This window comes from Rhagoletis pomonella, unplaced genomic scaffold (genome assembly GCF_013731165.1).
Source record: "Rhagoletis pomonella isolate Grant_MI unplaced genomic scaffold, Rhpom_1.0 Rhpom_scaffold_04624, whole genome shotgun sequence".
NCBI classification, from domain to species: domain Eukaryota; kingdom Metazoa; phylum Arthropoda; class Insecta; order Diptera; family Tephritidae; genus Rhagoletis; species Rhagoletis pomonella.
This window is the reverse complement of record NW_023463174.1, coordinates 1-15,007: the sequence shown is the minus strand read 5'-3', so window position 1 is coordinate 15,007 and position 15,007 is coordinate 1. Positions and strand designations below refer to the sequence as shown.

Genomic DNA, 15,007 nt, shown 5'->3' with positions numbered 1-15,007 from the left:
ACGGAGGATATCTAAAACCACAAATATAAAATTTCAGTATGCCCAATTTTTATCCATTTCAATTCATTTCAAATTTTCAATAACTTTACTTCTAACTTAAGGGTTAAACAATTAAAAAAAGTGTACAGTAGTTTACAAGAATATCCGAACGTAGTTTCGAAATATATTTTTAAGGAAATCTTCATACGAAAATTGAGCCAAAACCATATAAATACGATACTATCGACGATATATCGATAGTTTTGAAAATAATCTCGAAAACTATCGATGGTCTGACTATCGATAGTTTTGCACCTCTAAAGAGAAGCGTTCATTTTGTACTGGCAAAATTTTAGTCAGCAAAAATTATCCAACACGAAAACATATGATCACAAAATTTTAAAAAGCTGTTTCTGGAAAGAGCCTTGCACTTCCTTAAACTAAAATTAATTGTGAATGTAACAAAAGTATTCGCAATCATCGTGTTTGTAAATTTTGGTTGAGTGCAAACATTTCTGATCATTCAGTGCTACACTGAAAAAATATGCCTTGATACTAGAAGAAAATCTTTATAGGAGAAAATAATCGTTTTACTTCTGCTTTTCTACCGCTGCTACAATTTGGTAAAGCATTACCTATGACCAAAAGTACGTATCAGCTTTGGATATTCTGTCAATGCTTTTTAAAACCATCTGCATATTTTTGAGGGAAACTTGTGGTCAATTTTATGTAACGAACTAAATTTTTATTTATACAACATTTTCAACAGAAATAGTCAAAAAATGGCGAAAACCGTGGCAATGTAAATTTTTTGCAGTTTTTTCTAATTTTTTACAATAAAAAATACTATTTTGAAAAAAACTTTTATATAAAAAATGTGGAAAATTAAATTCTCTACATATTTGTATATAACCATTTTTTTCGAAAAATGCAAAATAAGCTTGCAAATTTGAAAAAACCCAAAACAACTTAAATCCAAGATGGCGGAATGTTGCCAAATGAAATTTAGGGGCAAGACTGTGGATCCATGATCTACGTGTCAAATAGAAGTAAACTGCATTAAAAAATCGCTGTTACAAATTTTTTTCAATTTTCCTACCAAAGTTATCTAATTTTACTGGGCTAATTTTTATTTCTCAATACCAGGCGCTCATACATATGAAGTAGCAAGTTTTCTATACGTATAAATTTGTTTGTAGAACTTTTTAATATTTTTTTTTTTTTTTGTAGAAGCCTTTGAACTATACAAATTAGAATTTTGGAAATTTAAAAATTTATACAAACAATTTTGTACGTAGAAATAGAAAACTTGTTACTTCACATTTATGAGCGCCCGGTATCGGGAAATGAAAATATCGTTTTTTACAAACAAAAACTTACATGAAGGGTGGCCGCGCGAAATGGGCACATATGTATCTTCAAAAAGGACATTATATGTATGTGGATAAACCACGGACTGAATGATAAAAGCTGATATCATTCGATAGTTGTTATGCTTGATTATTTCATGATCTACATATTTTCGAATATTTTAAAGAAAAAAATTATAGATATCAATTGTCTTGGATCATTTTGCACTCAGTTTTTAAACAACCAAAACTATAAATTTGTACAATAGGGATATTCGCGATTCGGTGCATAAGAGCTGACAAATTTATGCAATTGCAGAAATATGCCATGGATTGTGAGCGACCTTTATTAAACTGTCATGGTAAAGCTTTTGCAAAACAATTTTTGTGCAACAGCTTTGGTTTTGTTTATGAATGCAATGCATAGCTAGGCCATTTGCACCGGATCGCGACTGGCCCTAATATGTTCATGTGAATCAAGCTGCGTTTCATGGGTGGAGGAGTCCAGTCTAAGCATAAGCATTCATTCATGACATTCATTCATCTGGAAGCTAATTCAGTATTGAATTTTGTTTACTTCAGCATTCTCAGTTTTCATTCAGGTATTTACCATGATAAAAATATAGTAAGGTAGAACCGCTGAGAGTAACTTGACGTTTCCAAACAATTTAATTTTTAAATTTACTCACAAACTCACACACACATTTTCATTTTCAATCTCAAGCAACCACAATTTCGAAAAATTTCAATTTTTTATTTTCACTTTTATATGATTATAAAATGTTGGCAAGCTTCAAAAAAAAATCATGTCCGACAAATTGAGAGAACGGTTCTACCTTGCTATGTTTTTATCATGGCGTTTACCACCTTGCTCTGTGAAACCAATTTTTTTTTAATGATTGTAGATTGGAAAAAATATGAGCCACACTACCAGACATAAAGAAAAATAATGAAATCCTAATTGCAAATATTTCACGATTAAAAATTTAAATGATTTCACAATTTCACAGCTCTGTCCTATATTCGCAAAATAACATTAATCATTTGTCTAAGAATGACACATTTTTTCAAAGTATAACAACTTTTTCGTAAAATACATAAAGTATCTCAAAGCCCATTAATCTCCGATAAATCTTGTAACATACAAAGAACGTAAATCTATAGATTCACGTTCTTTGTATCATATTGTGCAATTGCCAAATACTGAAAATTCCATCAATAATATTGAAGCTTCAGTATGGTACTACTGCATGCAATCCTGCACAAATATGGCCGCCGAGCTAGTGGTCGGAACGCAAAATGGATGGTTCGTTCGGCAAATATTCTGCTCGACGTTTCAGTTTCCGTAATGTTCTCAACGCGTTCAGATGGCATATGGTCAGTGCGCTTGGTGTTTTTATGAATATTTTAAACTTGAACGAGACACAAGATACAAATTTATGTGCGAGTGAAGAGTACAGTGGAGATTTAATTCCGGTGAAACGCAGAAAAATTGTCTGGATTTTACAAGAATTTTAATGGTGTTTTTTTGTGGGAAATACTGTCAAAATATTAAAAATTATTTTGTCGAAATATAGAGCTAAGCTTGAAAATTCAATTTGCTATTGAATTTAGAGCAGATGTCTATAAGAACACCAGGAATTTCGTGATTGAAAAAAGCTGTCTGAGGTAAGTGGACATGGCTGCAAATAGTTGGTTCATTTGATCAGGGTAGAGAAAATTCGATTGTCCGCAGTGTTGTATTTTTCGTACTGTACTGTGAAGTAATTTACTTTCGATTTAGTTAATATAAAAGAATCGGAGGCAAAATGTTGGAATTTAAAAAGTAAGGTGTGGTTGCCGAAACGCAGCAAAGTATGAATTTTATGTATTGGAATATCGTTTTTTGTGCAGTCGTTTGGCTTGCTATCAAAACGACGTACTGAGAAAAGTGTACTTGACAACCCTCGATTGTGTGGCATTCGGCAAACGGCATATCAATATGGCCGCCGCACAAAACTGGGAAGTTGGCTCGACAGTTGCGCGATGTTTCATTTCTCATTCATTCTCGGTGCAGTGTTCACTTTGTAATTAAAAAATGAGTAGCAATTTTTAAATGGTATGAAGAATTTTATAACTGCTGGATGATTAAAATCAATTCAAGGGATCGATGTATTAAAGGCTTTATAAGCACTATCACATACATTTCATAAATTATTTGTACACGTTTCATACGTTAAATTTGTTTCCATTCGTTCCTTATTTAAAGGGATTCGATATTTTCTATAAAATACACTAAGTTTGATTTAAATAGTTTACTAAATAAACAATTTACTGATAAAGTTGCTTATAAAAAAGTACCTAGGGCAGCGGTATTTGAATTGTTTTCAATCAGTAATTATTTTATAAACCTCTAATAATTTATTTATACTTATACTAAGTCTAAAAAGTGAAAGATATATCGAATCTTACTTAGGTCTAATATTCTATTTGAAAAGATTAATCTGCATTGTAAAAATTCCCAAATTTGTGCATATATACATACATGTGTATTGTGAAAAAGATTAAGCAAGAGCACTCTGTGTTATCATTTTACTGTGTGATAAAACAATTTATAATCTTGCGAAATTAAAGCATTTTTTAATATACTTGTAGATTATTTATGCATTTATAGGTAAAGAGAAATGCGACAGAGACTATAATACCAATACATTGATAAACTTAAAAAAATTACACATTCTACATTTAGTATTTATCATGGTATTTACTACATATGTATGTTTAATGACAAAACCAAATTGCATACAATTTGAAATTCAATACAATGCAAAATATATGTACATTCATATATATATATTTATGTGCATAAGTATATGCAACAGGCAATCATTTAATTTACTTATTAGTAGTTGCGATCCCGTACGAGTCCGGACTAGTCAGAATCAGTCAGATTTTACTGGAAATCGATCCCGTACTCGGTTCTCTGACTATTGAGAGGACAAAGAAGAGAGTAAATACGGTTCTCTCTCTGTCAGAAGTTACCATTTTTAGTCCGAGAAGTTTTTGCTGGTAAATTCTGGTAAATGTGTCAAACGCTACAGTTGATCGCTGTGTTTGGCAGCCAAATTGTAAACAAAAGAAAAGTGCACTCTGCTAATTCATGTTGAAAAGTATTTAATTACTTGTTTAAGTGGATTCTAATGAATTTGAAAGTATTTTTGGTTATTTACATGTACGAGTTGGATGTGTTTACATGCAAAATAAGCAAAAATTAACAAACAAAATTTGGAGGTTATGTTGAAGTTGACAGAAGTTACCATTTTTTACTAGAAAGCGATCCCGTACTTTTCAATGTTACTCTCTCGCTCTGAGCAAATTTTTATTTTTTGACAGTTTTACTAGTCCCGAGTCCGAGGAATACGGGATAGCACCTAGAAATTGAAAGTCATATACCTACAAAAACAATATTTTCTAAGGGTGTTATGTTTAATTTAAGGTTATAATTGTAGCAGATTGTTGCCCCAAATCTCTTTTGGGTATGTAAGCCAAATTTTTGGTCTCGCCTGGATTTTCCAAACCATCGACTAAGTATCATGAGATCATTTTAAAATTGGGAGTGTCTACTTACACTCGCTATGGTAACTATTACCGTGGATCCAGTGGAGTACAAAAGCGAACTCTGATTGCAAATTTTTTCCTTTATCATTATTATTCACACCAAGTTTTCCAAATTGACGCCATTGTTGTGGCGCTTCTTTCTGCGAAAAATCGAAGAGGTGCGCAAGCTTTTATAAGCGGAGGTATTGAAGTTGAACACGAAGTGGTTCATCTGTTTATTAACTAATTATACTACAGCTTCTTTTGGAAATTCTCAATATGCTTTGAAAATGAACACAAAGGGGTAATAAAAGAAAAACTTTGAAAGCACTAACTTTTGCTTACAGTGCACGCGGTAGCTCTAGAGGATTGGAATTATCCTTTAAATGTCGCCTGATTGAAGCCGCGTTCATGCACTTCTCTTCCTCTTAAACAAATAATTGTGATGAACTTAGCTTTACTGCTGTCTTTTCTTTAAAACTCTCTATTTTAATAATTTAATTTTACTCGCACAGCTTGTGTACAGCCGCTTGCTGGTTGTCGAACTGTCAAATTTCGATTACCGATAACTCTACAGCAACTGACGATAGTCGCAATTCGTAATACAAATTTTCTTTCCAGTTGCGTTTTCCAGCTGGCACCACGGTTCGGTGGTTGCGTTGCTATCCGTAATCGACCCATTAATGTTTATTAGTCTGCCAGGCTATACAACAAACCCCATATAGCTTTCAAACTTTGTACAAGGATTTGAAAAATTTCGCCAATTTTCACCCAAATATCAAACTTTTTAATCAGAAACTCTAGAAAAAATTGTTATATGCAGTTTTGTAGCGCTTTAGTTCTAGTTTAATGAAGAGCAAGTTTGAAGTTGGTAAAAAATTCCGTTAATTTTTGAGAATTTTTTTGGTTGAAGGTGTTTCACGTTTTTTCCATACAAAGTATGTTTAAACATCATCAGCTGTTTTCGAAGGTTGGAAGTTTTTGTAAATTTCGCGATCGTACTTCTGTATATATTTCGGCTCTTTGAGAGCGAATGCTGCTAGATTCTCAGAACTTGTTGCTAGAGAATTTTGTCCTCTCAATACGAGTACACACATATTGATTGTCAAAAATCATCAAAATTGAAAGCCATTACGTAGGCTGCATTGGGCTGCATTCAATTTGAGATGAAATTTCACTATCAACATGTCGTCTTCAAGGAAACAATGTAACTAACTAGATTCTGAAGACCACTTTCCATTTTTAATTCCATTGTAGATTAACATTTTAGCATGCAGAAGCTTAGTATTTTTTTTTTCACAAAATTGTAACTCAATTGAAAGGGACAAATTGAAAGCAGTTGCCCATTCAAGTAATAAATAAAAGCTATGTTAGTCTAGATTTAACTTAATTTAACTTACCGTAAGAAATCATCATTACTCAACACGTCAACTTAAGCCAGAAGCGGAAATATTTTTTTTTGTATTTTCCTTTTAAGCTCTTTGACAGTTTGCCGCCTAAAATGCCACATAAAAAAAAATCATGCAAGCAAATAGCTCTGATCCAGTACTCCATGAACTTACAGGATTTCACATGAACTTGCAGGAAGTTGCAAGAAAAATGTTCCCGTACTCCAAAATCATGTAAATGAGAGCGACTTTTGGAGAGTTGTGTAGAGAATGAAGTTGCAAGATTTTACCCGAACTTTTTCTTCTGGTAAAATCATGAAAAGTGTCAAGCAATCACTGGTTGACGTTTTTACAGGATTGGAAATGGATTTTTTGTTCCCGTACTTTTTGTTGTTACTCACTTTTAACTCTCACCCTAGAGAGTAATTTTGCTGTTTGACAGTTTTACAGGATTTTTCACGAAAAGTATTGGATCAGAGCTAATATGTTTGCGTTCATTTATTTTGGAGAAATGCAAAAACGGAAATCTGGCAAGCCCAATTCTCTCACCGCTCTCAATTTCCTTAAGGCCGTAACTTAAGAATCTAAAAGCTACAGGTTGTTAAGTTGCTTACGGTAAGTTAAGTTTTAACTAACCGCCAACACAGTTTCTCATATCAAAGGCAAAAGAAGCCAAAGTTGGGGAACGCAACTAATATTTTCAAGAGTTGCAGGCAGATGACTTTGATCATCTTTTTTTTCTGGCTGAAAAATTGCTACCATAACTCCCCGGCGTGAAAAAGTCTGCCGTCACGAATACGGGAGAAATGCTATCAGCGATTCCGACGAATTCGTAGTTAGGCTGCCTTCGATTTTTGTTTGTTTTGGTTTATTAATTCTAAATCAAAAGTAAAATAAATTATAATTCTCCCGAATTTCGAATTTGCGGGAGAGTTTCGTGATCACGACGAAATTCATAATTTTATTTTAAGTTTCCTTTTAAAGTGTTAATATAAAATGTGTACTATAGCATTAATACGGCGGCTTCTATAACTCTTTCACGTTTAGCACTTAAGAAATTATGAGTAATTGATGTGCAAGGGCACTCTGTGTTATCATTCAAATGTGATAAAACAATTTGTAACCTTGCTAAAGAAAAGCAAAATTTGCTTTACACTTCTGAGTCTATTCATTTGGTTCAAAAGTTATAACATTTTGCTACAATCACTTATCAACAATAGCTTTCTAATTTAAATTATTAAAATATGGCATTCCATTTCACTTAAAAAATGTATTTTCTTCTCCTCATTGTAGATGCATCAAACATGAATGAAGGTGAGTCAGCAGGAGGGGGGGCATCAACGGGCTAGCCCAGCCCCTCCTGCTGTATCCGACCATAGATCAATTTTATCGTCAACAACCTCAACAGCATCGGTGGATACCATCACCGGCTATAGCGGCACAAGCATACCCGCAACCTTTACAGTTGCAACTCCTGATTCCTTTCAAGTCATAGCAACAACGTTTGTGGATTCACCCATTACACCTCGCAGCTTTCAACAAGCGTTTACTCAGCAACATTTGCCGAAACAACTTCAACAAAATTCCCCAAATAGAATATCAACAACAAATATTCAAAGTCCTCTAAACAAACCGCTACAACAGAAATTTCAATATCAAGGGGCGCAGGCGCAGCAGTTGCCTATGCCGCAGACTACACGTTTAGCGGAAACAACTAATACAGCAGCAACTGATATAGTTTCGGAGGCACAAAATCAAATTGATACTAAATCTGGTATTCAGATTACAACACGCGTGCTAGCGACGGACACGTCCGGCAGCCTGGTTAATAGTTTTCCATCCTCAACGAGTACGACAAGTTTAATTGCAGAGGCGGGACAACAAGATTCGCCGCTAGCCAAGCGTCCCAAACTTGGGGGCAGTATCGGTAGTAGCCTAACTGCTTCGTTGTTGCCAACAAGTGGGAGTACGCAGGACAACAGCAATACGGCACTGTCTGCACCAGAGGATATAAATGCGCTCAAGAAGCGCATTTTGGAGCAAAAATATCTCCGTTTGCGAAGTCTTAAAGAAAGGTGTGAATTATAGTCGTAGTGTTGTTAAAGAGTAGCAACCATACGAGACAAGTGTATATATATTTATTTATTTTCACTTGCAGACACACAGAAAATGTCGCCGAATTATTCTACTTGCAAAGCGGTGGCAACATGATGGACTACCCGACGTGGCGTAAGAAACCACCAACCCCGCAGTTCGTCACCTTCAGCAATGCTTATCGTCTAGATCAGTTGGTTAACGAGGACAGAGCTGCTGCATTAGTACAGCAACAACAACAACAAAAAGCAACTGATAATATCGCAACAATAATTGGTGTTGCCAGTACCAATCAAGGCACTCAGCAACAGCAGCAACAACATACACAACAATCACAAAAACAAACACAAGACTATTTGGCTGAAATCATAAATAAAACGGTTAGTAAAATCAATATCCCAGAATTTTATATGAAAATCTAATTTGAAGGATTAAATGATGATAAAATGTCACTGAACAAGTTGGCCGCCTCTATTTTTGAGAAAGTTAACTTTCATAGGATGTTCGCATTTGCGAGGCATTTGTCTGATACATACCAGAAGATTGTATTTCCCAATAAAATTATCTGCATGTGTTGCTGTTAAACTGATTAATTTTATGTTGTTTACATTTTTTACTTTTCAGAGTTCGCAATCTCAAATAGCTACAGATATAAGTAATAGTAGTGGTAGCAACAGCAACAGCAGCTGTAGTGGGACTTCATCAGGGGTCGCACAGAGCCTTGGTAACACACCTACAGTTACAGCGACAGCGACAACTTTAACGCCTGGCAGTGGTGGTGGAGGTAATTTAACCACCACCGATGCGAGTGGCGAAGCGTTGCCACAGGGTGCTGAAATTAAAATTCCCGCCGTAGGCGCAACGCCTGTGGCTGTTTCTACAAAGCTACCAGCAGCTGTTGTACAACTCACTCAACAAGGTATGTGGCGTGTACAGCTTAAGAATTTGTTTTCTCAGTTGAAGTTTTTTGTTTCTAACATTTCATTCGAGTTCCTTATCAAAGCAAAAAGGCTAAAAATTAAACTAAAACATATAAAATTGTCACTTCCTCTTTCGCTTTCCCGACCGTGCACACATAACAAAGCCTTTTCGCCTCTAATCAAATTTATATTATCTCGAGTCGTTACATTTGTTTGATTTTACCTACCTCATTTCTTTAGTTTTGTTTATAACTCTATCAAAATAATTGTAAATTGGCGAAAAAGCATTGCAATGTTTAAAAAAAAAAACAATACAATACACAAATAATTACATTTAGAGAACTTTGGCAACATTTGATAATTAAGTTGAATTACAATTTGTTTTTTTTTATTGTATTATTCTCGAAACTCACATGTTCACACACTCCCTCTCTATCTCACGTTATTCTGTTGTGTATCATCTCTACATTGTATCATTATATAGGTCACATACCCGGTAGACCTTTAGGAGGTCGGCACGGTATGGTATTTGGTCAAATACCCGCCCCACCAGCTGTAGGAAATTCTACCTTACCTTTGGTGCCAGGTGCTTATCATTTTTTTCTTCAGAACAAGCGATTTTCTTTTAAATTATCAACTACATAGTTTTGAATTGCGTATTTAATTAGAATACAATTTAAATAGTTTGTTTTGTTTTCATTTTCATTGAGGTAGATAAATACATACATAAATGTGCATTTTATATGCAATTTGAATATAGTACGATTTTTCTATTGCTTTCTCATGCTTCTTGTTGACTTAATAAACATATATTTTCATTGTTATAATTGATTGGATTTATTCGATTGCTTTTTTTCTAGTATATCTTTTACCCCTAAATGTTTTATTTTCACCTGTTTGATTCTCTGCTTAATAACATTATTGAGTTTCTGATTTTAGTATTTTTAAATTTTGGAGTAAGGAAATAATTATTAGCAATATACGCAGGGGTTGAGTTTATTTGGTATGGGAAAAATATATGTAGGCTACCGCTAAAATTCAAGTTTGCATTTTATGATCGCGTTGAGTTTAAACCTATTGAAAGCATTTCATGTCTACTGTAGCAGCAGCTTGTTTTTTAGTACCGCAATTCGCAGAGGGACAATGTTTTACATACGACTCAAAATTTAGGAATATTAATAATTACATCGGCTCAAAAAAAAAATCCGAACTCGGGTTTGACCTCAAGTTCATGCTTAATATTTATGAAGGTCTTCATTTTGAGTATAAAATTGTGTTGTATGGGTATAATAAAAAGATTTTAGTCTAATTTCATATGTACATAACTACATACAAAAACAAATATAATAAAAACGAGTTCCAACTTGTGTAATTAAACCATCTTTGTAAGAAACAATAAAAAGGTTTGAGGAATGTTTTTATTTATTTATTTAATCAAATGGAATGCAAATCCTTACTGACTATGTATTAAACATAGCAGCTTAAGCACTACCTAAAGTAATTTAGCAGGCCAAAGTAATTTAGTAGCCGCTACAACAACAACACCAACTGTTCCCAATGGCAGAGACGGATCATATTCAGAGAGCTCATTTAACTCAGAAAGGGTTCTGAACAAAGGCGAGAATTTTCGTAGTAGTTTTTAGAAATCCCAAGTAAAATAAAGAAACATAACGCAAATTATGAGACGGAACATTTAATACTAACTTCCCCAAAAGATTAGGACAATCGACTGTGCCTTCCACTATTTTAGCCACAAAAGAGGCTGCGAAAGAAGAACGCCTAGTGTTTAACGAACTTTTGACAACGAGAAATACACGGAAATTTTAGAGTGATCCTTAAACAACTGACCATTGCGACGAACGAATGCGAGCATTGCATAATCTTTGGAAATTACACAATTAAAATGGGTTGCGAAGGTTAGTTTTGAGTCGAAGTAAACCCCTAAATCTTTAACCTTGGTGTACACCCAAAGTAGCTACAAAAGGAGTGGAAAGTAGGTTATCCATCCAGTAGAGTTGAGTGGAAAACCAATTGCGATAACTTATTAACTAAGACTTTATTCGAAACTCTATCGAACGCCTTCGAAAAGTCGGTGTACACAGCGTCCACTTGCAAACCTGACTGCATCGCATGAACACAGTCCTCCATGAAGGTAGCAAGGTTGGAGGCTGTCGACCTGCCACTAACGAAACCGTGCTGACAAGGGAAAATTAAACTTTTCACTGCGAAATTAAGCTTCTGTTTGACAACTGATTTCTAAACTTTTGGAACAGTACCTAGTTTGGAAATAGGCCTGCAATTCGAAACATCATTATTGTTCCAGCTTTTGTAAATTGTAATGAAAGCATTTTTCCAGTCGTCAGTAATAAAATATCCAGACGAAAGAGATTTGTTGAACAGTATTGTCAATGGCTGAACAAGCGAGGGATAACGTTTGAGCATAGCACCTGAGAGGCCATCAGAATCCAATTTAAACGAGTGCTTTAAGGAGCAAATGGCTACTTCTACGTCACTTACAGAAACACGCAGTGCGGCTAACTTAAGGGCAGATTCTGAAAGAGGGCAACGTTCAGAAACCATATCAAAATTCGAGACATAATTAAAGGAAAAAAAGTCTGCTAAGAGATTGGCTACCTCAGTAGGTGTGTTAGATTGCTTGTCATTCGAAAAGACATAGGACGGTACACTCGACTTGGCGTTCTTAGATTTTACAAAACTCCAAAATACTTTAGGGTTGCTTTTAATGTCTGCTTCACTTTTACTAATAAACTTATTCTAAAGAGTTTTGTCCAAGAAATTAAAGTTCCTGAGGCAGTACTGATATATGACTAAGACCTACTAGCCCTAAATCTTTTAAAGATCCTATTTTTGCGATTTTTGAGTTGCTTAAGCTCTTTGTTGTATCAGGGTAACTTGTTCGACTTCCTTGTAATTAATGGCACTATTTCTACATTTGAAAACTTTTTATGCGGCCTTAGTGTCGCAAATCAGTACATGTTCTCTATCATGATCATGAAGGCGGCTATTTAAGACATCAAATTTGCACGAACTAAAGCTAAAACTTGGTCAGCATCTCTCAAGAGGAACAGTAGCGATAACATAAAATTGAATATTACCTTCCATAGGAATATGATGAGTATTTGCGCGAGTTATTTTAGATGGGCATTCAAACACCCAATAACCTACATTATTGCTAATAAAGATAAGATCTAAAATAAGCATAAGTTTATTTACAATTCCATTAATTTGTTGTAGACCAATACTTAGGAAACTATCAGTTACATATAAGTTACTGTAGTTGAATTAACCGTGGTAAAATACGAGGAGTTATTGAAGTTATTCCAAGAAACATTTCACAAATTAAAATAACCAAGTACACAAAGGTGGTGTTCGCCAATCCTTGAACTGAGATGCAAGTGTATTAACGACCTGTTGTTGTTGCCTAGATCGATTTAGCCCTCAATCGTTGTCGTCAAGTTCATCTAACGGGAGACCTAGAAAGTGTGCAACTCCGACTATGTTCGTCCATAGTGACAGGGCGTTAGCTGAGTGGGGTTTTGGAAGCCTGCGAAGGGGTGCCTAGAGTCATGAGGTGACTCTCCGCATGCTGGGAACTTGTTGGGCACATTTGCCTGTGTTGTCCAGAGAGAAGTTGGGCTATGGTGGAGCGAGTTTCCCGTGACAGCCAAATATTTGTCCCGTCCACGTCAGATAGTTGAGTTCCCAAAATTGAAATCACAGGTCGGGAGTCGGTGTCGACTTACATCTGTGAAGTTATGAACATCTGAGCTTTGTCCTTCCGTTCGTATTGATGCCTTCTGACGTGCCTAGGCGCGGGCTCTGCCGCAATTAGGTGTCTTCATCACAGCGAGCATTTTAAGAAAGCAACCAGTTACGGTCAGGAGTGCCGTATTCAGGCACCTCTTCCTGCTCGGTTAGACCATCTCGAGAAAAAGTTCCCTAGGAAACTCATCTCTTGTGTTTAGTTGTTGTTGTTTCGTTATAAGGCATCCCTCGTCTCTTCTGCATAACTGCATACAGTGTAGGTCACCTCAGACTAGCTAAACGTCTTGTAAGTCATGACTAAAGTTTCTTTGCCCGCTCCCTGAATGCTGCAGGCAATAGACTAGAAGGCCGACCGTATTTCTTGCTCAAGGCTATTAACAAGCGGAGCTGGTGTTCGCAGAAAATGAGAGCGTGATGTAAAGTAATCCTTGGCACATGTTTTGAAGAGTGTATCAGAGGATTGAGCTGCATAAATTTGTAGGTTTCTGATAGTGAAGAATTTTGAAAAAAAAAAAAGATCTGAGCGGTAGAAAGTAAGGGTGGTATTATCACTTGCGAAGCGAATGATTTTGGCGAAGCGAACGGTTTGCCGAAGCAAATTAAGGGGCAGAGAAGGCATTAAAAGTGTTCGCGATGGAAAGAACTTCCACAAGCTGGTAAAAAAGAACACTCTTAATGCATATTTAAGTTGCGTCCGCCAATCCATTCGCTTCGTCAAACCGTTCGCTTCGCCAAATTCATTCGCTTCGCAAGTGATAATACCGCCCTAATCTTCTTGCAATGGCTGCAGATGTTTTGGCTGGTCGCCAAGTTGATGCAGTCGTCCGCGCAAGTCACGGTTTTGTAAAGATTTATCAGCTTCATAAAGAAAATGCCACTTTGGGGGATTTTTATTTAATCCTACGCGGTTTGCTCTTCGGCTAGACGGGCGACTAGGACCACGGGTAATTGATGATCCACCGCGAGTCAAGGATGTTCGGAAGTCCTCTTCACTTAGTTGACTTGGTTAGCCGTAGGTCTGGACCACGATCATACATATATTCGGAAAGATGCCTTCAGCACCTGTGCCTACTAGCTTTTGTACAACACCCACGCCTGCGTTGGGGGTTATTTGTTGTTTGGAACTCGTTTTTTTTCTGGCAGTTATAAAGCATTCTGTTATCTCGCATTTCTTGCAGTTTTGCTAATGTCAAAAATTTGCGTTTGCAAAACTTAATCTACTTACAAGTGCTAAATAAGATTTAAATTTGATGCTGCCAATTCATTGCGTACAATCCAGAAACTTAATCATTCTAGATTATTGCATACAAAATTATGAATTATAAAATTACTTTTATAAACAAATCAATTATTTGACTGTAAGCCCAATTTTCAATAGGCATTGAAATAGCAAAAAAACAGGTTGCCCTAAAAAATTAACTTACTGATTATAATTATTCATTATTAAATGACTTTGATATTTTTATTTCCTCGAATCATTTCATTTAATGCCAAGTGAAAATCCGGCATTAGTGATACCGTTTCTATAGTTCTATAGTTTAAACAAAAGGTGGTACCTCGGAGGTGGTCCCATACTAATTTGGTTTAGATGAGATCATTGGATCATAAAGAGATTACCGATAGTCTTAAATTTTTATATGAGAACTGAAGTCGGGTTTTTTTTTGCTTAAAAATTACTTGTTTTAACAGATATTAAGTATAAGTATTTGCTTAATTTTTAGAAATATTCTTGTTTGTGTATTTATTCAAAGCTGCACTTTTCCAAATCTTGTAAATTCAAAACATTATTTTGCAGGATTTTCTTAACAAAGTGCTATATTAAAATATTCATTGCGATATTGGCAATTGATTGCTTACAATCCAGAAGCTTAATCATTCTAGATTATCGCATACAAAATTTTGAATTATGAAATTA

The 15,007-nt window shown here is 35.3% G+C and overlaps 1 protein-coding gene and 2 non-coding genes across 4 annotated transcripts; all 3 read left to right on the top strand.

The window, feature by feature from the left end:
• Positions 1 to 2,706: 2,706 nt before the first annotated feature.
• LOC118754786 (helicase domino-like) lies at positions 2,707 to 10,814 on the top strand. 2 transcript variants are annotated; one of them, XM_036489666.1, is made up of 5 exons: positions 2,707 to 2,996; positions 7,586 to 8,367; positions 8,451 to 8,766; positions 9,011 to 9,305; positions 9,791 to 10,814. In XM_036489666.1, exons 2-5 carry the CDS (start codon positions 7,601 to 7,603, stop codon positions 9,949 to 9,951), a joined length of 1,539 nt encoding a protein of 512 aa, XP_036345559.1. In that variant the 5' UTR covers positions 2,707 to 2,996; positions 7,586 to 7,600; the 3' UTR covers positions 9,952 to 10,814. The 2 variants fall into 2 exon arrangements, with proteins under 2 accessions (XP_036345559.1, XP_036345558.1); XM_036489665.1 differs by having other exon boundaries at positions 9,011 to 9,880.
• Positions 7,367 to 7,498, top strand: LOC118754788. Its single transcript, XR_004994940.1, has one exon. It is a non-coding gene; the product is annotated as a small nucleolar RNA psi18S-841/snoR66 (small nucleolar RNA).
• On the top strand, positions 8,816 to 8,922 carry LOC118754787. The gene has a single exon (XR_004994939.1). It is a non-coding gene; the product is annotated as a small nucleolar RNA Me28S-Am2589 (small nucleolar RNA).
• Positions 10,815 to 15,007: the final 4,193 nt, after the last annotated feature.

Bases quoted from the DNA above. Each gene is read 5' to 3' on its own strand.
- LOC118754786 (XM_036489665.1), top strand. From the start codon at position 7,601: ATGAAGGTGAGTCAGCAGGAGGGGGGGCATCAACGGGCTAGCCCAGCC. The intron at 8,368-8,450 runs GTGTGAATTATA...TTTCACTTGCAG, and splicing joins TTGCGAAGTCTTAAAGAAAG to ACACACAGAAAATGTCGCCG. The intron at 8,767-9,010 runs GTTAGTAAAATC...TTTACTTTTCAG, and splicing joins CTGAAATCATAAATAAAACG to AGTTCGCAATCTCAAATAGC.